At 40.9% G+C, this 22,860-nt stretch overlaps 3 protein-coding genes across 4 annotated transcripts in view; 2 read left to right on the top strand and 1 right to left on the bottom strand.

The window, feature by feature from the left end:
- Positions 1-11,399: 11,399 nt before the first annotated feature.
- Positions 11,400-14,664, bottom strand: LOC108875902 (transcription elongation factor 1 homolog). The gene is made up of 4 exons (XM_018665092.2): positions 14,538-14,664; positions 14,081-14,219; positions 13,913-13,983; positions 11,400-12,780 (listed from the first exon to the last, which is right to left on the bottom strand). Exons 2-4 carry the CDS (start codon positions 14,194-14,196, stop codon positions 12,716-12,718), a joined length of 252 nt encoding a protein of 83 aa, XP_018520608.1. The 5' UTR covers positions 14,197-14,219; positions 14,538-14,664; the 3' UTR covers positions 11,400-12,715.
- On the top strand, positions 14,601-20,071 carry pld6 (phospholipase D family, member 6). 2 transcript variants are annotated; one of them, XM_018665090.2, is made up of 4 exons: positions 14,601-14,748; positions 16,071-16,249; positions 16,715-16,944; positions 19,049-20,071. In XM_018665090.2, the coding sequence occupies exons 2-4, from the start codon at positions 16,071-16,073 to the stop codon at positions 19,315-19,317; spliced, it is 678 nt and encodes a 225-aa protein (XP_018520606.1). In that variant the 5' UTR covers positions 14,601-14,748; the 3' UTR covers positions 19,318-20,071. The 2 variants fall into 2 exon arrangements, with proteins under 2 accessions (XP_018520606.1, XP_018520605.1); XM_018665089.2 differs by having other exon boundaries at positions 14,721-14,851; positions 19,049-20,069.
- A 1,072-nt stretch (positions 20,072-21,143) lies between these two features.
- Positions 21,144-22,860, top strand: part of rab3da (RAB3D, member RAS oncogene family, a) — an 8,604-nt gene continuing 6,887 nt past the window's right edge. The window contains exon 1 of the mRNA XM_018665091.2: positions 21,144-21,292. The gene's annotated coding sequence lies outside the window, so the exon portion shown is untranslated. The remainder of the gene's footprint in view (positions 21,293-22,860) is intronic.

The following is a 22,860-nucleotide window of genomic DNA, read 5'->3' as shown; positions in this document are numbered from 1 at the left end:
TGCTGCCTGAATTACATTTTTCATTTGCTTTGTGTAAAGTCCTCCCTCACTTCAGACAGTGATTGCCCAGATGTGCAGCAGTAAGAAAGAGGCTGGGGTCTTCTAGTCTTCTAATGGAACATAATCAGGCTCTTAAAATTGTTTTATATTTGTTTTATGCTGTTATTTCAAATCACTGACTCACAGTAGCCATGAACACTGTATGAGCACATATTAAGAGACATTTTGTGGGATATCTTCATGCTTTTTATGAGTCTTGACTGTCAGTCAACTAAGGGCAATGGCTGTTTTTCACAGCAGACATTTTGGTGTTACTAATAACATTAATGATGGCTCTGTTCTATTCAAGCGTCTCAGTCAGTGGTGGCAGTGTGACAGTGAATCAACATGAACAACACAAGAACCCTAAAACTGAAGCAGCTAAAAGAAATTCATTAATTTTACTATGTACACCAGTGCTTTTCCTACTGTGACATGTCAAAATAATTTTGCTCTGATTGCTCACAAGAAACAAATGCTCCTTAATGTTTTGTACTCATAGGAAGTGACAGAAGAACTACCACCTTGAACTGCCCCTGTCTATTAAACTTCACAGAGAGAACAAAATGGTTTTTCACCACTATTCACAATTTGTTTTAATTTTGTGCAGCTGTGTAGCCCCCCATTTTATTTGTGCATTGCATCATGTGACCATAGTGTCCCTGAATGGCATACATTTAGTATGTAAGCTAACATTCTGAGTATAAGTAATTTAGTCACTTTTCTAATGTAAACACAATAGAATGGTGTGTTGGAAGGAACTGAGACACAGAAATGGCAAAGTACTGCCTCTTAGTGGCCATCTGAGCAATGGCAGTGGAAATGTAAAATGTAGTATGTATAAGCAATATGTATGAATTATTTTGACTCAGTCAATTATCAGGGGACCACATTTTCAATAAATTCAGTGGTTTAAAAGAGTAAAAAATGTACCATTACAACTTTCAGTTTGATGAAAGACCACAGATTTATTCATTGGAAACCTGCAGTGATGTTTATCAACTAGGTTCAAAAAGAGGTAGTATGCAGCTGTGATCACAGGGTGGCAGTGTTAACCATGTTTAACTGAAAATATGGAAAAGCCAAAAGAGAGAAGCTTTCAGAATTCACCACATTTAATGTTTGTGAAATCAAATGGCACATTAGGAATGTAAAAATATGCTAAAACAGCACAGAGTATTTTAAAATGTTTTTCACTTGAGACCTTCGCTGGCCCACATTAGGCATTAGTCATCAAGCTAATAAATGTAATGTAATGGCTAAATTACTTTGAAATGTAGACACAGGCGATTTCTCTCTTTCTTTCTTTCTTTCTCTCTCAATTGCCCCATTCTCTCCCCGCCCCCTCTTTGTGTTCCTTTGAGTTTGTGTTTGTCAGTCTTGTTAACGACAAGACACACACACACACACACACACACAGAGAGAGAGAGAACTCTCTGCACTCTCTCGACAACATTATCTTTTCCGGAAATTGCTTCTCAAGCACAGCCGGAGCCCCATTAGAAAAGAAGAGCTCTACGCTGTAACCTTTTTAAAAAGCCATTAGTGATGCACCTGCTTCTCTCTCTCTCTCTCTCTCTGTTCCTATTTGTGTGTCCTATTTGTCTCTCTTGTTAACACGGACACACACACACACACACACGCACAGTTTCTCCATCCTGATTGCCAGTTTCCCCGTTCCCAATCCTACAAACTGACTACTGAGCAGCATAAGCATCCTTCCACTCCAATTAGAGTATGAATCACTGACATTATAAAGTTCTGCCTCAGAGTGCAAAACCACTCAATTTAATAATTTACGTGTGTTATTCTAATGGCTTGTGACTGTTAAATCAGTGTTTTGGACATGAGTAATTCTCTTTCAAAGCTACACACTGGAAAAACAAGATATTTTATAATATGTCATGTCACTGTAGTGAACAGGCCAGGTTTACTCGATCAAAGGTAAATGAGGAGCTCATTTTGATGATTCATACAATGTTTGCCTAAATTTGAGCATACTGTACAAATGAGTTTTTAATTATAAATGCTGCTCCTTCTTGGTGATGTAATGTTGTTGTCATAGTTATTTGATACCTTAAATATTCAGAACTATTATCCTGAGAGAGAAGTGGTTTGTGTTTGCTTTGGTCATCTCCACACTAACATCAGTTACATTAAGTGCTGCAAAGCCCACATGAATGGAAGTGACGTGACTTAACGCTCATGGCATAAACATGTATACAAGCACATGGTAGTTATGTAAAGTTATGTAAAGGCTTTTGTGGCTCCAGAGGAAGCTGCATGAAATCTGATGAATTACTTCAAATGATGTAGTCTAAGTCAGCGTCAGTTGGGTCTAAAGACTATGAGTTTGACAATGAAACAAATGTGGAGTTGTAGAGTTAGAAAGAAGCAAGCTTATCAGACCTTTGTAGCCTGTTCCCCACTTCTGCTTTATGCCAATGGCTACACTGGCCTTGACTAGCATTACTAACACACACAAATCTCTGGCTGAACTGTCTGCAGTCGTGTTGCATTGTGGGTGATGTAGGCGCTAGGTTTTGATGGAGGATGAAGGATGCGTGGAATAAAAAGATGATATCTGGTTTTGCTTCATCGATTTTGATCCTTTTTTAAAAAAAAAAAAAAAAAAACCTGTCTATCATGAGTCAGACAAGAGTGCAGTGCTAAATCAATGGAGTACTCTCTTAAGTGTTACACTTTCTAGGAAAAAGCATTTGTCAGAATGGCAAGAAAACATTTCTGGATCTCACCCCAAAACCAAACTGTTCAGAGACATTTTATTTATATGTTAGAGGGTGATATATGAGAGGCTTGCTTGAGTGCATGCATGTGTGTGTGTGTGTGTCTGTGTGTGCGTGTGTACCTGTGACTTCCTGTGATGAGCTGAACTTTGCTCCCTGACTCAGTGTCTGTCTGTTTGGCGTAATGCTCCTGACCCTGAGGTCACACACTGTCTGGGGCTGAACAACTGTGTGTGTGCATGTGAGTGTGTGTGTGTGTGTGTGTGTGTGAGAGAGAGAGAGAGAGAGAGAAAGAAAGAAAGAAAGAAAGAAAAAAAGAAAGAAGGAGAAAAGGAGCAAGTGTAAGTGAGTATGTGAACTGAGAGAGATAAAAAAGTATGCAGATGAGCGTGGTTTATCGCATCCCAAAACAAACCAGCAGCCCTTGGGTAATAAAAATGTACTATCTGTCATAGTAAATTACAAATATTGGTCTTCGCCTTGCTGCAGTCTCCTGATTATGCTCAATGGTCTGCCTCTGACAATTATGAAGCCATTAACACTGTGTGTGTTTGTGTGTATATGTGTGTGAGAGAGAAAGAGAGAGAGGAAGAGAGAGAGAGAGAGAGGGAGAGAGAGAGAGAGAGACTGTATGGCTGCTTATTTGAGGAAATATGTTATTGGTTTTTTATGGCCTTGAAAGCTCCAGTGCCTTACAGCATCAGCCTTGTGAGCTCTCAAACATTAAATTTACATGTTTGCTGCTCTGTTTCTGAACTCCTGGACCAAAATACAGCAAAGACAGAGAGAAGAGAATAAATAGAGAAAAAATGACAATGAGTTACTGCATAGCGAGGAATGTTGACAAAAGCCAGTTTAGCTCTTGTTTGGAGCATGTGTGGATCATTAATGAGCACCTAGTACTCACTATAATACACACACACACACACACACACACGTTTTGGGTTTAGAGGGGCAGCTCCTTTACAGGCCACCAGATGAGGAGAGGATTATAAAAGGCCTTACCACCAATCCCATCCAGCATGTCTGCTAAGGAAGACCATCAACCGGATACAGAGGTCCCAGGAGACCGGATTAGGAAAAGGAACACACACACACACACACACACACACACCACACTCACTCACCACAGGCCTTGTAGAAACCTCTGTTGAAACCCTGGGGGGAACATCATTCATAAGACAAACTGAATCCCATTTCAGTCTATTATGATTTCAGCACTAATGACTGACAGAGCAGTGGCTTTATTTAACATGATGTTCCTCTATTTCTGTATTTGATATACCGCAGTGTTTTGATAGTCTGTCTTGCAAAGTAGAGAATTTAACATCCCATAATTGTATTAATATACAAATATAAAAAACATGACAAAATGCAAAATACAATGCAATCTAATGCAACAGCCCAGCAATAAATCCTTATAGCTGTTACTGACAACTGTTAATTTCAGTCCCTACTGTCAGTCTGTCATATTGTATTCCTATTGTTGTGTCCACCTCTTGAATAAAATAATAGTAATATTGTTGCCACTTTATACTGTTGTGTTACATTGTATTGCCTTATATCATAAGCATTTTTGCTGTTTTGTCCAGAAACATCTAACTCACCCTTTTGGTGTAAACAGCAAATCAACGGCACTGCAAACTGTGAATTCTAAAAATGACCATGGAGTTGAAGCAATATTTTATAACACTGTGAGCCTCAAAAAGGTAGCAGGCATAGGTTATTTATTGCATAGCTGTTGCACAGGATTGCATTGTATTTTACAGGTCTGTCCACCCCCATTACCGAGAATACTAAAGAGACTGAAGGAGTCACAGAGCACCATAGAGGCACTAAGAATGCAATATAAAGCGCAATATTTTAACCTTTTCTATTATGATGACACACTGGGAAATAAAAGGTCCAATTAAGTCTCTAATAGGAACACAAACACACTATAATTCACAAAACATCCCCAGATAGACGCTTTAAACTTCAAGATTTCCCCCATCTGACCAGATTTTTCCTGTAAGCTTCGGTTATGAACAGTAAAAAGCCACTATTGTCACTGTGGATGCAGTGATTGCAATGAGGCAATTTAACAGGCACCCACTCTTACACGTGCATTCACTGTGTTTACCCCAAACGCCCCCCGCCCCCCACTTACAATTTTACTAAGGCCTACCGGGGCTTCATCGTGGACCCCTTCAGGTCCCCGGACCCCATATTGAGAACACTATGGGGCATGCTCTTCGTCGGCAGGCCTGGATGGAGGCATGAACAAGAGAGGAAAGCGAAAGAGGAGGAGGAGGAGGAGGAGGAGGAAGAGGAGGAGGAGAAAAGGAGCAGAGGAGAAGAGGAGAGGAGAGGTGAGAGGTTGCAGCTGAGTTGCATGGGATGCTGATGCTGCTGCTGCATAGGCTCCATCGCTCCATCCCTCCCTCGGAGAGAATGGAAAAAACAAGGAGTGGTTATGTGATTCCCCACAAGCAGGAGGAGAAGCGCACGGGAGAGAAAGGAATAGCAGGAAGGGAGTGGGGGTGGGGGGGGATGGGGGGCGTTTCCCTGCACAGTATAGCCTATTCTCACACTTCAGCATGGATACAATGTATGGCATATGGAGCGGCTTCTTCAGGGAGGGAGCTGACAAAAAAGAGGTGGCCGTAGCGGTAAGTTAAATATATTTATTTATTTTTTTTTCGCTGTTATTCACCATGAATAACGATTTGGACATAGTTCACAGCGCGGCGTTGCTCCGGGTCCCATCACTTTAGACTGTCCTGATATTTTACAGATAGGCTATTTGTTGATAATCCCTGAAGTGAAGAAAAAAACAAGACTTGTAGATTTCCAGTTTTGGGGAGTCGGTTTGTAGCAGTGCATGGCACAGGATTAACGCCCGATCAATTTCTCGCTGGCAGGCTTTATGATTTGATAACTAAACAGGTTGGTCCCATCAGCATCACTCCCAAGTGCCTATCAAATTACTTGATGAGAATTGCACCTGCACGCGGCTTAATATTTAACCAACAGCATGTCACCGTGCCTTCCTCCTTTGTAGATTGTAAATGAGAGAGAGAAAAAAAAGACAAAGATGGTTAAAATCTCTTTCACACTCCCTACAAAGGGTTAAAGATTCAATCCACGCTTGCCACTCTGAACTGGGTTCTCCTTGTCAGTGGAAGCGGATGTATTTACAAACAAAGAAAGCTTAATACCCAAGCCTGTCACGTAGAGGACAGGTGCTGACTATCTGCAATTTTACAGTGGTATGTGGTTGTCCGGTTATCTGGGCTAGTAGGCCAACTAGAGCCTATGCATTTAGGCCCAGCAAAGATTAAGGAACCCAAAGTGGATCTGTTAAGTTTGTCACTAAAAGTTTGGCCAAAGGCAGAAGGGGGTGGTTTCTTATTCTGCACTCTAGGCTGAATTTGTTGCAATAGCCATCACTGGGTCATTTATTTTTTGTCTGGGTAGTGACTATTAGACTCCACAGTGTAGCCAAAATGACTGGAAAGATTTGCTGTTGCAGGCATAAGCATAAACATCCTCATAACAGCGCCTTTAGTTCCAAGCAATTAAGCAGTAATGTGCAAGCAGCAGCCCAGCTCAGTCCGCTCAGTCTCTGTCTCCATCTCGAGCCATGTCTTGTCTTTCCCCCTGGCACAGCCACTTTGCGATCCCGTATCCTATCTGACATAACCAGGTACATTCAAGGATTGATAAGTCTGTTGCATCAGACATAAATATGAAACGCAGACCGATTTTCTTTCATTAGGCCGTACAGCTGGAGCCAGTTCACTTTCAATCAAGTCAATTCAGGAAATGGATTTTCTTATAAATGCAAACCAGATGTCTTTCGCCATGGAATAAAGTTCTTATCCGGTCTATACAGCGGCTATTCTGGATGAGGGTTTGATCCTAAATATGTAGAAGCACTCAATTCTAAACCAGAAAAGTAAAACTTAGGTGACAAAAGAGGCCTGCTGGTCCATACATTCAAATCTGTAGCTGCAGGCACACCCATATGTGAGTGTCATGCTATCATAGCTTAGCTCCCACAATACACAGCTGAAACCAAACTGAAGCATGTCTTCAAATTAGACGGAGACATTCCAGTGACACAGAGCAGACACAGACCGGTCCTGTGTAGTGAAGAGGGCAGCAGCAGGGTGTATTTTTACACCAGATCTCTGACACCTACGTACATCTCTTCACAGCTCTTGGTGAGAACAGAAGACACGTCCACTTGAGTTGTCATCATCAGCAGCCCCAGACACGGACAGTTGGGAAGGAGGAACAGTCAAGAGGCGAGGAGAGGGAGAGAAAGAGAGCTGAGGAGAGAGGACTAGAGGAGTATAGGTAATGAGGGAAACGAGTGTCAAGATCCTCTCGCCGTGATGGCCTCAGCTAGTTTTTGGCACTTCCCCTTACAATGGCAGAGGGTTAGGGAGTAGAGACTACCACAGGTGTGTGAGCGAGACGAGAGGGCTGTCAGTGGCAAATGGGAACTTTGCGCAGAGTGTCAGGTTTCATGGTGTGCTGCTTTGATGGGGGGGGGTTACAGAAAATGATGTAGGGTTTACGTGTGTGCGTCTGAACGGATAAACAAGCTGATAGCTGATCTGAGGCTGAGAAAGTGGGAGAGAGCAGAGTAAGAGGCTAAACAGAGGGATTGTGATGATTGGAGTGGAAAGGTTACGGGGGAAAGCTGAGAGGAAGAGAAAAAAAGAGAAAGGGGGGGAGAGAGAGAGAGAGAGAGAGACAGTCAAGTCATGTTTGTAGGCTAGCCTGAGTTTTCCGAGGGGAGCCGTCGGTGGTGCTGATGCAAACCAGCCCCCCCTTCCTCACAACGACCCCCCAGCCCCCACCCACCCCCATCCTCCTCAGCTGCTGATTGACAACTACTGTGTCTCTAATTGGCAAGTGTGGATAGGGAAGAGTTGGGCTTATTCTCCATGGGACAGACCAAAGAAGAGAGGAAGAGAGAGAGAGAGAGTGTGTGTGTGTGTGTGAGGGGGGTAGAGGATACCAAGAAGGAGATGGATAAGGGAAAAGGAAGGAGAAGGAGGGGATGGAGGTGAGGGCTGAACATCTGTTTGGTAATCAGTCTCTTCCCCTCAGTGCAGTGTAACACACACTGACACCTATTTGATAATTGGTGAGCCTGCCCTCTTGGCTAAATGGTTGCTTGATACCGGGGGGAGGAAAGGGACTAGCTGTTGGCAGTGTAATCTGTTTACTTGGATGCAGCTCAGGTAAAGATGCATAGCAGGCTGCCTGTGTGTGTGTGCGATATGTGTGTGTGACTATTGTGTAAAGCCCACAATCGGGTTATTAGTCTAACAATGTGCTCAAGATGTGACTTGAAGCGTGCGTGAAATGTGTATTATAACCTCTGAGCAACGCTGCTGCATTGTTATTCAAGGATAAATATGATCTCTTTTGTCTCTCTTATCCTAGGTGCTGTCCTTAAAGATTTGCCTCCACACAGACCTCCTCCTTTCCACGCTGCAATCTCATTCAGAGTGCAGGAGCTGAAGGGATGTGCACAGAAAAAGGAGAATGAGCTCCAGAGCTGAGAGGCGAGAGAGGGGAATAGAGGGGAGGAGGTGGGCCTCTTTGCTCCGGTCTCGACCACGGGTATTCTTGGGTTGATAATACAGATGTGGATGTTATTGCTTGAGAATACGCGTAGTCGAGTGGAAGCTTTATCATCTACAGTGGACCAAAAGCAGAGCACTATTCAGTAGACTACAATGGCAGAGACCAGGCAGACACATATTACATGTATAGCCGAGCTGAGGAGGTGACACACAGACACAAGGCAGATTTTAATTAAGCACCCAGAGGTGACTTTTTATGGGAGAGGGCTTATTTTGTTCAATCAGAAAGGTTTTTAAATAGAACGCAATCAGGGCTAGCCAGGTGCCCAAATCAAATCCAGCCACTGAAAAGGTTTTTATCATCGTAGGTTTATCAACCATGTCACTCTTTTACACCTGTGGAGGAAATGAGTTTGTGTCGCTGGCTGGATTCAGCCTCTCCTGCAGAGGCGCTGGTGGGGAAGACTCGCACCTGTGCCACTAAGCTAAAACCCCCCGGCATTAGTTCAGGGAGCTTAACACAAAAGTCTCCCGACTCAGACGTTAATTCCAAACCTTCTTAATTACATACCCTTGTCAGTCAGTGGCACACACAAGTGAGCCTATAATCTTATCAGTTGATGAGTGTCTTTCACAGTCCTTCACACTCTGCACCAGACATTTTCCTCAGAAATTTGAAGTTTTCAAAAATTGCTGCCAGAAATTTATTTATTTTATTTTATTTATTTTTTGAGGAACAAAAAAAATGGCTGCAATACCCTGGCACAGTGCATTATAACCGCGCATAACCATCATCCCACTGCACTACAAAACTACTCTTGCGCTCCTATTTTTGACTCCCCGGCTCAGGCTAAAAATGTGACGAGAGTTTGATGCCTGTAGCAGCAACAGGAGACAGTAACACATGAGGACATGTCAAAGCTTGCACCCGTGGCTGACATTTCAGCATTCGGCTCAGCTGACTGGCTGTCATGATGGAGACTCAGACCTCCACACACACACACACACACACACATGCACACACACATATATATAAACTACATGAGAGTTCAAATGATCTACTTGCCAGTAGGGAAACAGGGGGATTGATGGATTTTATGAAAACAAGCTTACAGATAGATCCCCCGTATGTATGAAAGCACACACATTTTAACTAGGTTCACTGGGTCCATGTGCCAGTGGGGAAATAAGGAACTGATTGATTTTATGGGTAGCTATTTTTAGTCAGAATGATGGATGTTTATGTCTTTTATTGATCAAGTTGAGGTGTGGGTTTGAAGAATTCTTGGACGTCAGGGCATGCTGATTAATCAGGTAGCAAAAGGTGTTAGAATAAAACATCCTGAATTACATTTTTGGTACATTAGCATTATTGCTAAGTATTATAAATTAGAAAATCAACATTTCATTGCAAATTCAGCAATATATTAGCATCTGTTTGCAAATGTGCCCATGATAAATTACACTCTAATCATTTATTATTCCATGATTTTTTACAACTGCGTAAGCAACTCTCTTATTTATTAGCACAGTGTATAAATGTAATTTATATGAATTTCACTCTGAGGCTGTGTAAACTTGTTGATTGGGCAAAGCCATTTCTGAGCTTTTGTGTGTATTTGTGTATGCATGTGTGTGTGTGCTTCTAAGCAACAAAATGACTATTGTGAGCACAGCTCCAGGTGCCTAGCAACCGAATCGCTCTGTTTCCTTGGCAACAGTTGCCTCGCACTCACTGTGTGGGTGATTGGCAGCCTTGACAACGGAGACGGAGTGACACTTGACCTCGCGTGCTGAATGGGAGAGGAGAAAGAAGGAGCGAGAAATAGAAGAGATGGGGGAGGGAGTGGGAGGGGACGCGCATAGACAGAGGAGAGACTAAGTGATAATCATTCTCCATTGTAATCATCCTCCAGCATGTTTCATAAGGCGTCGTCAATACCTCTCCAGCTGGGGTCCATCATCAAACACAATACACAGTGCGGTGCGCACATGCACGGACACACTTTTCCTGGGTGGAGAGCCCAGGCAGGCACTCCACATCTCATCTATTATCACTCAGCGCTGCCTGGTGCACAGCCTCGCTACACTGTGTCTTCTTTCATTTGTGATCTGCTACATCCTGTGCTCTGTGGGGATGAATGGATACTGGACTCCTGAAAATGTGTCACGGTCACAGATGCCACAGGAGAGTAGATCAGAAGCTGAGCCCGGAGACATTTTACTTTGAAATAGGCATTGCCAGTATTTTTGACACCTTGGAATTTAAGTGCTGTAATTATTAAAATGTATGCTTGTAGTTCTCTATAGATTCACTAGCTGAGGGGATATCCCATTAGCACTAGGATTTAATCAAAAAGCATGTTCATAGCTGATAATGGCTCTGTATAGTGATAAATCAAAACTGGGAAAATGGAACAGTACAAATAACAATAGCTTTTATTGTTGATGTCATTAAGAGTCAAATAAAAGCCCATGTTTGAAAATTGAGTCCGTTCATTCACCTCATTCAACTTTTACTATTAAATCTATACTACACTCAGCACTATTCATGAGCAGAGTAATCTAAGCTTCTTGTTCCAGAACTTAAGGCTTGTAAAAGTATCTGTGAATATGAATGTTCTACCTTTTTCTTTATTAAATCTCAGTGTCTTTGACAGGTCATCTAAATCCCAACTGTAATATCTTTGCTCTGAGGCTGTCCCTCCATTTGTCACCAGCTGGTGGTGCTCAGTGCTACACAGGACGTTTATGTCACACCAGATATGATCACTATCTCTGGTTTCCTATTCCCTCATTTAAAAAGAACCTTGGATTATTATGTTCAGCTAAATCAAATCAAGGACAGACACACACAAAGAATACAAAAATCCAAAGAGTGTGCGTCACCTTTTCCTCACTGCTTACAGGTACAACTGGAGTTCCTTGTGTAGCAAATTAAATATCTTCTTTATCATGCTATCAAAATAAAGTACACTGACTTCATAATACAAAAAAAATTAAAACCAACAAACATATAGTGGTATCAAGTCTTATTGCTCCTTTATTTTCAAGATCATGCTTTTCAAATTCATTACATTTAAAAACAGCTTTCATCTTTCCAGCCATTGCATAGGAAAATAAACACTCAATATTACAGCTTAATTTCAGGATAATATTACAGTATTTTGTACACATGCACTTAATAACAAAGATCATTTGTACTTTTTCTTTTCAAACATGTAACATGTAAGCTAAAAGATAGAATCACCTGAAAAACTGAATGGATTAAGAACAATTCAAAATGTATTAATTTAGCAGCTAAGCATAAATCTTTTCGTTTCGTCACGTTTTCGTTCCTCTGTCCAGTGGAATGACCTAATGCTGTAACATTAACTGTCTTTAGGAGGATGAGGAGACCTGTGGATAGTAATGTCTATAAACAGAAACCTGTAACATCAGGAATTATACAGTTCTATAAACACTGAAAACACAAAAAGAAAATATATAGATCAACTATACTGTGATCAGGCGAGATGGTGAAAACTGCTGAGTGAGTGTGGCATCATCCCACAGTGTTGCTGTCAGCTTCAACTGTATTCAGATTAAAACTAAGAAGTTCATCCCCACCTAGATTTTGTAAAGACGACCTGGAAATTTTCCTCTCTAACTACATCCTATTGCTAATGTCAGACAGTGTATGATGGAGAATGTCTGTAACTTGATGTGTTTGTTTGTTTTCAAACTGTTTCTGTCAAGATTTACACATTCACTTGCCTCCTTCTCCTCATGCTAAAATGATTTTACTTTGTATTGATTTCACATTAAAATGCCAAGATCAGAGACCACTCTCTTACACTAAAGGTCTCCTGCATACAAAATTACATTTGCTCAGCGAACAAAATCTACCAGTTAAAAACAAAATGAAAAGCAGGACACATTTTCCCCCCTACAATCTGCAACATCAACTATTATTTAAAGGCTTGTCTTCACTGCATCTAAAAGGGTCTTTAAGACCCATCCTAAATAATCACAAACAGAAAAAAATATATTGAAAACAGAAAGGCCCTGCTCAATGTGTGAGTATAAATCAGGGTGCACTGCAAATAACAAATAATGTAATAAATCTCAAGAGTAAAGACTACAGTTGTGGCTGAAACTTTACCAAGAAATGGGAAAACTAAACATGAACAATACAGGGGTTAAAGACCTCATACTGTGAGTGAGACTGCTGTAAATTTCAAGTGATCATACAGAAACCTGTGAATACTATATGTGTTAGTCCCAGTTTGATCCTAATGGGCCCAGACCCACCAGCCACATGCTCATCCTGTTCCCAAGAGGCATCCAACTCCACGAGAGCTACTGATTGGCTGCTTCACAGGCATCTATCCAATCACTGTACACATCAACTGGCTCAGACAGATCTGAAAAGCAATGGATTAAGGATAAAAAAGATGCTCTTGCTCTAGAATAATAATTTAGATTAATGTAGGATAATGTGAACTTTGAAAATCAATACAGAAAGGAAAAGAAAAGTGACTGTTACCCAGAGAAGCTGCTGTTTGTTATCACACTGAGCGTGAGAAGTAATTCTCATAGTAATCACATTCTGAATCTACTTGTCATTTATCAGAAGAAAAATCATGTGATTACTCTCTTAAAGCCAAAGGCCCACTCCCTTTCCAAGCTAGCATCTGTTCCACCAGCCAGACTCCTCTAGGAGCTGCAGTTGTTCAATACTAACAAAATAATTTAACAACACAACCTTAACTCAGGGTCCACTCACTAGCTTTTTTCCTGACATTTCAACCACACCTTACAGCTGTCAACAGCGAAGGACATTTGTATATGGATGTGTATGTATAAGGCCATAAGTGTTGTCTCTGCTCAAAGATGGTATTTGGTATCTAACGTGAATGACCTCCTTGATCTTTCTTCAGCCACTGTGTTGCAGGGTTTCCCATGGCTGAACACTAATCTCGATGAAACAACACAAGACTCTCAGTGAACTCCAGAAACAGGTAGTGTCAGCAATCTGTGAGCACCAGACCGAAAACTAGTCACGTCTTCGACCAGGAGTGGTCAAAGTCATTGATCGGGAATCTGGGGTGAGAGAGCTAAAGAGGGCCATTCACATCTGATGAGCCTAAAAGATTGGAATTACATTTTCAGCCAAGCTGATTTACCTGCACTCTGCCCTATAGAAGGAGGTGATTTCATATTTCTGATGTGGGTAACAAAGAATATCAGAGCGATCAAAGACAGCAAACACTTTTCAAGAAATGGGAGATGGAGCAATGTTTACTTGAAATGTAATGTGGCCAAGCCACATGACAGTAGCTCCATAATTTAGGGAAAAAGCCTAATAAGTGGACCTTGAGCTGATATTACTTTGTCAAACTAGCTGCTTCCAAGATTAAGCGTTAACTTGCATACCTTAACCTAATAAAAGAAATTTGTTAAAATGAGATGGTGATCAAAATGTTCTAGTGTCACTAGTGTTTTATTGCTGTAAGAGAAAGACAGTAATGTAAACTGACACATGAATAAGGATACAGGTAATGGGGGTCTGGAACTCCTCCAAGCAGACTGTGCATGATATTATCCCAGTATTTCTGCTTCTCTCCCTGTTGAAAACACAAGCAAAAGGACAGTTGGCAACACACAAATCGACAAATGAACCTCAACAGTTGTATTGGGAATATGAGTTATTTGGTTAATTACATTTTCACATCACATGACTTCTCGTGGTTGCAGAACGGACAGGTGAACTGACTTTCCAGATCCCCTGTCATCTTCTTTTTAGGAGGAGGCTTTCTTTTGGACTTGCGGCGACCCATTGCACACAAACTGAACCACAAGTCTGTGTGTGAAAGAGACACAATCACACCGCTTTACCAATGAGAACACGAGCGATAGATGGATGGCAACAAGGAGAAAATAAGTGAGAATACTTGACTAGAAAACAAGTCCAGCCTGCTGCACCATATTGTTGGTAAGTTAGCATGCTAACACTAGCATGTTTTTTTGATCCCCAGGACAACATAAATCGCCTCACGTTAAAAAAAAAAACACAGGTTAAATGGGGTCCAGTTGGAAAACGTCTCTGATTATGCCTCGACTAGCTGTAGCTATAAAACATACCATAACTGTTACACACTAAACATTTAATCCTGTTTACCTTTGGCTGTAGAAAACACACGTTGCTGTAATCAGGAAAAGGGTTCCACAAGTCCCGGCGCCGGCAACTATTCGCGTTAAATGATTGGAGGAGAGAGTGCGGATCTCGGCCAACCATTGGCTACCTGACATGTCAGTTAAGTTGATTGGCAGTGACGAAGCAGCATCTGACACAGCCAATTCCCGCGTGGTGGCGACAGAAGCTAACGAAGGTGAAGTATGGTGACCTGAAGAACACTCCAAAGTGTGCAGTTTTTTACACACTCCCTCCACTCTGCAAACGTGAAGTTGTGAACTCTTTATACATGTCGGCAGGTTAGTTCATTTTAAATAGATTATGTGTCGTAGTATGTCTTCTTTCCTCAGTGCTTGGTGTTAATATGGTATGGGAACATAACAAATCACCATGTTCTCAACGTCCTGGACCAAGAAAACAACAGTGTAACAACAATGTAAAGTTTATTGAAATTTAGATTTGGTCTTGTTATATTAGCTTGGATAACTAATGTAGTAAGCTGTTCTGCTCCACAGCTAAACCATTGGGCTACCCCGACTCCACTAAAGGAAAATGAATACCTCATTAATTTTAAACTTTTCTGGATGTGTCTGCGGTGTCCTTATGAACCTCAGCTAATAAGAAAAAAAAAAAAAAAAGATAAATTATATGCTGTTAAACACACAGTTTATACATATTGTCAGTCATAATTATAACAACATTCATGGAAGTTTCTTGCAGTTGTAGATGATGTGTATTTCATGGACACTCAGTGTCCACCGTATTGGTTAGATTTATACAATCTAGTGCAGTGCAACCCAATATAAACTGTCCTGCAACAAGCTCCACCTTTGTGATGCCTGTAGTATTAATAGAGGTGTTATTTAATTTATAGAATTTAGCATTTATATCTTTTTTAGTGGTAGTCTTGTACATGGACTGTATTATAGTGTTTTTAATATTCTGCCCCCTGATATGTGTAAATGAGGAATACAAAAGATGAGAAACACCTCTCAAAATGATGAACACGACCTTTTACTATGAGGTCAATAATAAACATTGAATTGAATTTAAAAATTTCCAAAAAAGTTGGATGAAAAACTGAACATTATAAATTTAGAAAATTTATGGCAGAGATTTCTTTAATTGAAATGCAATACAGTAGTTTTGTACTAACTCGAAATAATGATTATTTTCATCATTAAATGATCTGCTTGAGTTTATCATTTTTTGTCTTTAACATGTCAAAAAGAGGTGACCGTTGCTAATTACAATTCCCAAAATTGGCATCCTCAAACAAATTACAACCCAGTGATATTCAGTTTACAATGATAGAAAAAAAGCAGCAAATTCTTAAATTTGAGAGGCTTGGCTTCAACATTACAGAGCAGATAGACAAAACTGATAGTGTCATCATAATTTTGCATAAGACTGCCATAAAAATGCCCATAATCATGTAAGAAAAAACTCTCTTATGATCATATGTAAAGATAAGAAAATTTGATTAGTACTATGTTTTGAAAAATTGTTATATTGAAGATGCCAGTGATGTGGACAGTGAAGGTGGTTGGCCTGGGGGTGGTGGCCCTCTCTCTGAGTCTGGAACTGCTCATCTGGCTCATCCGTCGCCTCAGGCCTGGAAGAGCCCTCAATGAAGTCCTCTTCTTCCCCTCAGAAATTGCCTGTGTGGAGCACATCTTCACTCCGCCTTCACCTTAGTGAGTGAAACATAACCGCTGTATTGAGTAAAAGGAATCTATATAACATTTCCTCTGTATCACTGTACAGTGTGTTGTGATAATAGCCACTAATGCAAAAATTCCCAGCCCCTAGATACTTTCAGTAAGTGGATTTAGTCAGTGCATTTACCATTTGTAATCCCCACTGCCTCTTACTCAGCAGGAGCAATCTGTTACCTCCTGAAGTAATTTATCCAGATGAAATTAAACCTAAAAACCAAACCTTGATTAAATGAAAGTATGAACAAGATCATTGGAGTTACTTGGATTTAACAACAGACTTCACAACATATTTAGCTAATTTGAGTTTGAGTCAACCACGTAGTTGGTTCGCTCACTTTCTAGAGAAACTCAGTGAGAGCTGTGATACATAAGAAGAAGGCGGTATGAAAGACCATGTAGATAACACAATTTTATTCTCTTTCTTGTTTTCTGCTCCTCCAGTTCCTGCGTCTGCTCATTGCCACATGGTGTAGAGACCTCTTTCTCCCGTCTCCTCCGCCACCTCCTGTCTGCCACCTCCTCTCTGGACCTGTGTGTTTTTGCCTTTTCGAACATGGATCTGTGCAGGGCTGTGCTAGTGCTCCATAGCAGGGGCGTAACTGTCCGAGTCCTCACTGACAAGGACTACGCCGCCATCACCGGCTCCCAGATAGGGGTCCTCCGCAAGGCCGGTAAGGAAAACAAACTTGTGTCTTTTTTTACATCTTTATGAAGAAGTATATGTCTTCATGCAATGTGGCAGTGATGAACAGTCACTGACAAAGTATCTTTATCCAAGAAATTTAACCAATACAGGCCCAGGGAGTGATATATTAGCTCTTATATTATTTGTTAAAAAGGTCACACCAACCTGCGTGGATTATGATGGATAAATACCACTTCAAATACGGGAATGATGATTCGGGTCTTACTCAACAAAAGGTGCTCACTCTGTATTCTCAGACTACCAGTGTCACTGTCATTAAGTCTCACAGGGTTCCTTAGTGGTGAATAAAGCCATGATAGGAACAGTCTGGGTAAATGGAGGTTGCCACTACAAGCCCTCCTGTGACTCAGAGTAATCATGCTCACAGAGCATTGAAAGATTCTGTGTCATGTGCCTGACTCACACTGTCTCGCTTTCTCCCTCAGCTCTCTCTGCATTTAATAAATTACTGTTAGTGTATATTGTTAAGTGAGAATTAAGTAAGTAAGAAATTGGCAAACAGACAAGAAGTTTCATTAGGCAAAGTGTTTCTTTGTGTGTGTTTGTGTGCGTGTGTGTTGACTGCAAGCCTCTTTGACACAAGGGACAGTCAACTCCTCTTTTCATAATGCATCTTTTGTATTTAATCATTGTTCTGCAGAAATAGTTTTATCATCAAATAGCGGAGTGTGACTGGCACTAAAACACAGCACTTTGGCTTCATTTGCGGTCTCTGGTTTGGAGTTTGTTTATGAAACACTTCCTTCAATTCACTTTTGTGCACGGGTTATGAAAATCACATCCTCTAGACTGTCCGTGTCCTGAGGTCAAACCTGGGAAGACATTATCGTTTTATTACCAGTTGCATTTTCTCTTTCCCGTTGCTTCTGGCTCTCTTTACTGTCTAATAAAAATGTTTTAAAAAGCCAAAAAGGCATAAACACATAGCAATTAGGGCTTTCTAGGGGTCACGTTCTTTGTAAGAGGGCTACTCAGAAAATCTATCCTTAAAACCACATTTCTGGTAATTGTTTTTTCTGGCATGCACTTAACCTTTCAAGAGACAACTTGAATGCATAATCTCTCTCTTAGATTAGTCTGTAGGCCAATCTAAAAACTACTGGTCTATGCAAACTGAAATCAGATACTCTACCAAAGTAATGCATTCGTCTAAGATAGTTTCCATCCCACACAATTGAAGAGAAACCATTTCCATACAAAAAAACATTTAGTATTTGTTCCATATTCTGACATTATTATTTTTAAGGATTATTTTTAATGTATATACTTGGTGTGTGTAAAATAGCTACTGCAGTTACTGTTTAATAAACTAAATGTTTTGTTCCAGAAGCACTCAACAATAAAAGTAAATGCACAATTTTGGGGTTTAAAGAAGCTGAGAGCAATTGTAGTAATAATGACTTTTGATTAAAGCTTTTACCTATTTTGTTTCATAATAAATACATACAAATAAGCAGAATAAACACAGACATAAGAAGTCAGACATGTGAAATAGATATAAAAAACCTAGATGTAAAATTGTTTGTCAGATTTGAAAGCTCCTCCTCGCGTTTGTGTTTTTCACAATTTTGGCAGTTTTTCCATTTAAAGGATTTCTCCTGCTCAAACTGGATAAGAGAAAGAAGTGTCTCTGATGGTTTCATGGAGAGTATGAAAACATTCATGTCAAGTTAAATATTAAGCACAGAGTGTTGTAAGCTTTTGATGCAATCCAGTGAGGTTGAATTGTCTATGTAGTGAAGGTGCCGAGGTTTAAATGTCTTTAAATTTGTTCTATGTAAATCACCCTTCTATTTTACACCTCAAGTCACTTGTGTCAGTTTTTTTCCATTTAGAAATTCTGTTGTTCTAAATTTAAAGAGCATCTAGGACTTAAGTAGAGGAACATTCATGATCTTTAAATGAACGTTGAAGTCCAGCACTTTCCTTCATGTTTTGTGGTCCACTCAAAACAAAGCACCTTATATAGCATTAACCTCCACAGATTCTCATTGATATTCTTTTTGCACTGCATTGAAGAATTTCCCCTCATTCTCCAGTCTCCTCCCTGTCTACCCTCTGCTCCCCAGGGATCTGTGTGCGGTGTGATGTGGGCTCCGTGTACATGCATCACAAGTTTGCAGTGGTGGACGACCAGCTGCTCATCACCGGCTCCCTCAACTGGACACTGACAGCAGTGCAGAGCAACATGGAGAACGTCCTCATCACCAAGGAGCCAGAGCTGGTGCGACCCTTCATCAAGGAGTTCCACAGGTTATGGTTGCACAATGATCCAGCTCGATACCTCTCCTCTGTTGACCAAAAACTTGCTCACGTTTTCACTAGAGCCAGTGACTAATTAACCATGAGGAATATTGAGGTAGAAGGTCAGCATGCAAAATCTGAACAGTTAGCTTGGCCAGAAAGTGTCTCCAGGACTGATGTTTTCTTATTATGAAGAGGCTCTGTTACTTTAAGTTTTGGAAGACTTGTTCACGTTAAAGTTAAGACGTTACTGTGCAAGATGATAGGGGTTTTAAGGCGTGTTTATTTCAAAATTTATAAAAAAAAAAAAAAAAACAGGTCTGATTTCGTAAGAGACAAGACAAGAACACTGCTGTTGAAGTGCTGTATTAGTTGTTCTGCTTGGCACAGACCAAGGACACGGAATATATCAACAACATAGAGTTGGGGCAGTTTAAAAGAGAAACCCTCTGTTTTTGTTAGGTGAGAACATTTTTTAAGTTTTTAAATCGAAGTTTATGTTTTTAGATATTGTTAGATATTGGCTGACAGTATGTCATCAGTTACAGTTGCTTTTTGACAAAGTTTCTTCATGGTCATAACATCATCAAGGATCTATTATATGTTTTTCCTCATCAGAACTATTTGGAATATGTTGGCTACTCAGGAGCTTGAGATTCATACCTTTATTAAAATCAATCCACAGTTCATCTTGTGTACTATATAACTTGAAATTACACTGGCTGTAAAAATCCAGTGTATTGTTCAGGGTGTGCTGAATTGTGCCAAGCACCAATAAAAACCCTCTTTCACACTGCAGTTTTGGCAGGTCTGTTGCATCATTGCCCTGCAGCTGTGTTTTTTTTCTCCTGCTTCAACATGATTTGCTGTTTCATATTCACCGAAAGGCCTCACAGCACAAATACAGTACACGATGGTACTCTTTGCGTTTAACAATGCCATCCTTTGCGGTTTGCAAACACAAATAGAGTTGATCTGGTTGGGACATGATTAATATGCTTTGGTGCATGACTCTCTGCATTGCTCACAGTCAGGCTGATGCTTGTTGATAAAGGCCACAACTTGTTTGTCTGACTGAACATGTAATATTTCAGCAGTTTACATCTTGTTAAGCGTACTAAATGGGAATTTTAGACTTTACAAATCAGCTGCTGTATTTTATTCATGGTATGTAATTGACCAATTTATCTGAGAGGTCATGAGTTGAGTGGATGCGTAACTAGTGCGTAAGGCCTGCGCCATTCAACGCAGAGAACAGCAGGGCCGACTGAAGTTTTCTACTTGAACTGTGTCAAATAACCAACGACGAGGATGATCACCGGAAACGGGGTTGTTTTTCGACTAAAAGATCAGCAGGACATTTGGTCATGCAAAAACGTGTCGGGCTAGCTCGTGAATCAGTCAGTCAGTCAACAGAACGTTAATCAGCAACACGTTTGACAATTGATTGTTTATGCCACTGTAAGTTAAGTATCTTTTGAATTTTTGTTTTGTTAATCAGACAAAACAGTTATAAAACATTACTTTTTCCTCTGGGGAAAGGCGGCAGGCACATTTCTATTTTTTTGCCCTTTTATTGATTAGTCATCTCATCAATTAGGTGAAATAAAATCGTCAATTGAAGCAGTAATAAAGATAATCGTTAGTCACTGTAATTTCGCATATTACTATTAAACGAATATTATTACAGTGTGTTCAGTACTGTAGTATATTACGGTAACAAAATAATTTTATTACTAAAGAGGAATTAGAGAGAAGGAAGGATGAACAGCAACATCCACAGCTCCGTTTTTTACACTTTCATACTTGCAAAACATAGCCTTGAAAGTTTCAGCGATACTTAATTTATTTTGAAAGTCAATGGCGGAAGTACTGTGTTTATATTCCGGCTGACTTGACCGTGATTACACAGTGGATATCCCAGGGACAGGCACATGCACAGTCTGGAGATCCGGGAGCGTTGCGTCTAAAGAAGAGCGCCCGACAGCAGCGCACACCCATCGGCTTTCAGGGAGAGGTGGAAGACCGCGAGGGGAGAGACGGACGGAGGAGAAAGACAGACGTCCGAGGTGAGCAACAGACACACAGTTTTCAGTAAAGGCAGAGCGTTTGTCTAACTGTCATCGGGTTACAGTTGAGTTACCGTATGGTGGGGCGGTGTAGGCAAATTAGGCTAACTGTTCACACAGTATCTAGAGGTGAGAACATGAACTTCTATATTTGTGTTTCTAGTGTATTAGGCCGGTTTGCACATTTATAATTAAATAAATAAATAATGAGTGTCAACAAGTGCTATCAACCCATATGTCCTCATAAACAGTTGCCTGGTCTCGGGAAGTGCACACTCCATTTCTTTTAACTTCCCTTATACTTTAAACCAGGTGTCCACATCTGCTTAAAAGTCGTTTATTGTGTTAGCAAGCGGTTACTTTAATGCAAGAAGACCTGTTTCCTTTTGTCGCAAGTAAACGCTTCCAACGTTATCAAGCTCCGCACGAGTTTGTAGGTGTTTTCATATTTCATATTCAAGCGCATGCGTGGTTATTAGTGTTTTGCTGAGTGTGTACAGCAGCATGCCAGCCAACCCCTCTTTATGGTCTTGGAAGTGGTAATGCTGAGCTGGTCTCCAGAGAGATCTCAGCAATCAGGGAGGAGTAGATCTCAGCTCAGCCACTCTGAAAGAGGAGGAGATGGAGGGTGAGGGTGTGTGTGTGTGTGTGTGTGTGTGTGTGTGTGGGGGGGGTGGATGGGGGGTGGATGTGTGGATGAATGGATGGTTCAGCAAGGGATTGAGGAAGTGGGAGAGGGGGAGATGTGGATGGATGACAGGAGGGGATGTATAGATGGATGAATGTATGAGAGAGCAAGGGAAGATAAATGGGTGTGTGGCCGTGTTTGCGTGTGTGTTTAAGTGGGAGTGTCAGCGGGCGGATGAATGGTCACATGCATGATGGATGAAATATACAGGGAGGGGAGGAGAGTCTATTGCCCCTCTCGCCCACCGCTCAGCGTCCAGTGATCCCATAAGTTTAAAAATGTGAGTCCATGTGACAAATGGACAGAGAGAGAGCAGTGGGTGACTGATGGAGGGAGAAACAGTGGAGGGTGCACGCCCCGGTCCGTGATTCATGGTGCAGGGACGAGAGCTAAGAGGGATGAGGAGGGAAGATAGACCATTTTTAAAATAACACTTCCATTTACCAACATCAAAATCTGCTTGGCTATTAGTGTGGATTAATTTCAGACTTGTGAGTGTAAGCCTGAATTGTCATATAGCTGAGAGTCCTCACTCTCAGGCCAGTATCTGTGTAGGGAGGCTTGTGATAAAGCCAAATATTTCTTTACTCTTTAGTTGCATGTTCTCGTCTGCTTAGATGATTTTCAATTTGTCAGCTGGACAAATAGTTGGCATTCTTATTGCATGCTTCAAATGGCTCAGTGATAAACTGGCACGCTGTAAACGTAACCCTGGTCTTTGTGGGATGGACTACTGATCTCAGCAGAACAGTAAATTGCATTTTTTCCTCCCTGTTTTTCAGTTGCCAACATTCATAATACACTGAGTATAACTCAGTATATCACTATACAATTCAATAGCACCAGAAACTGCAGCCTCCTAAAATGACCATGAAGTTGA

The sequence above is a fragment of the Lates calcarifer genome, linkage group LG5 (genome assembly GCF_001640805.2).
Source record: "Lates calcarifer isolate ASB-BC8 linkage group LG5, TLL_Latcal_v3, whole genome shotgun sequence".
In the NCBI taxonomy this organism is placed as follows: domain Eukaryota; kingdom Metazoa; phylum Chordata; class Actinopteri; family Centropomidae; genus Lates; species Lates calcarifer.
Note: the sequence above shows the minus strand (reverse complement) of the source record. Positions and strands in the feature narration are given on the sequence as shown.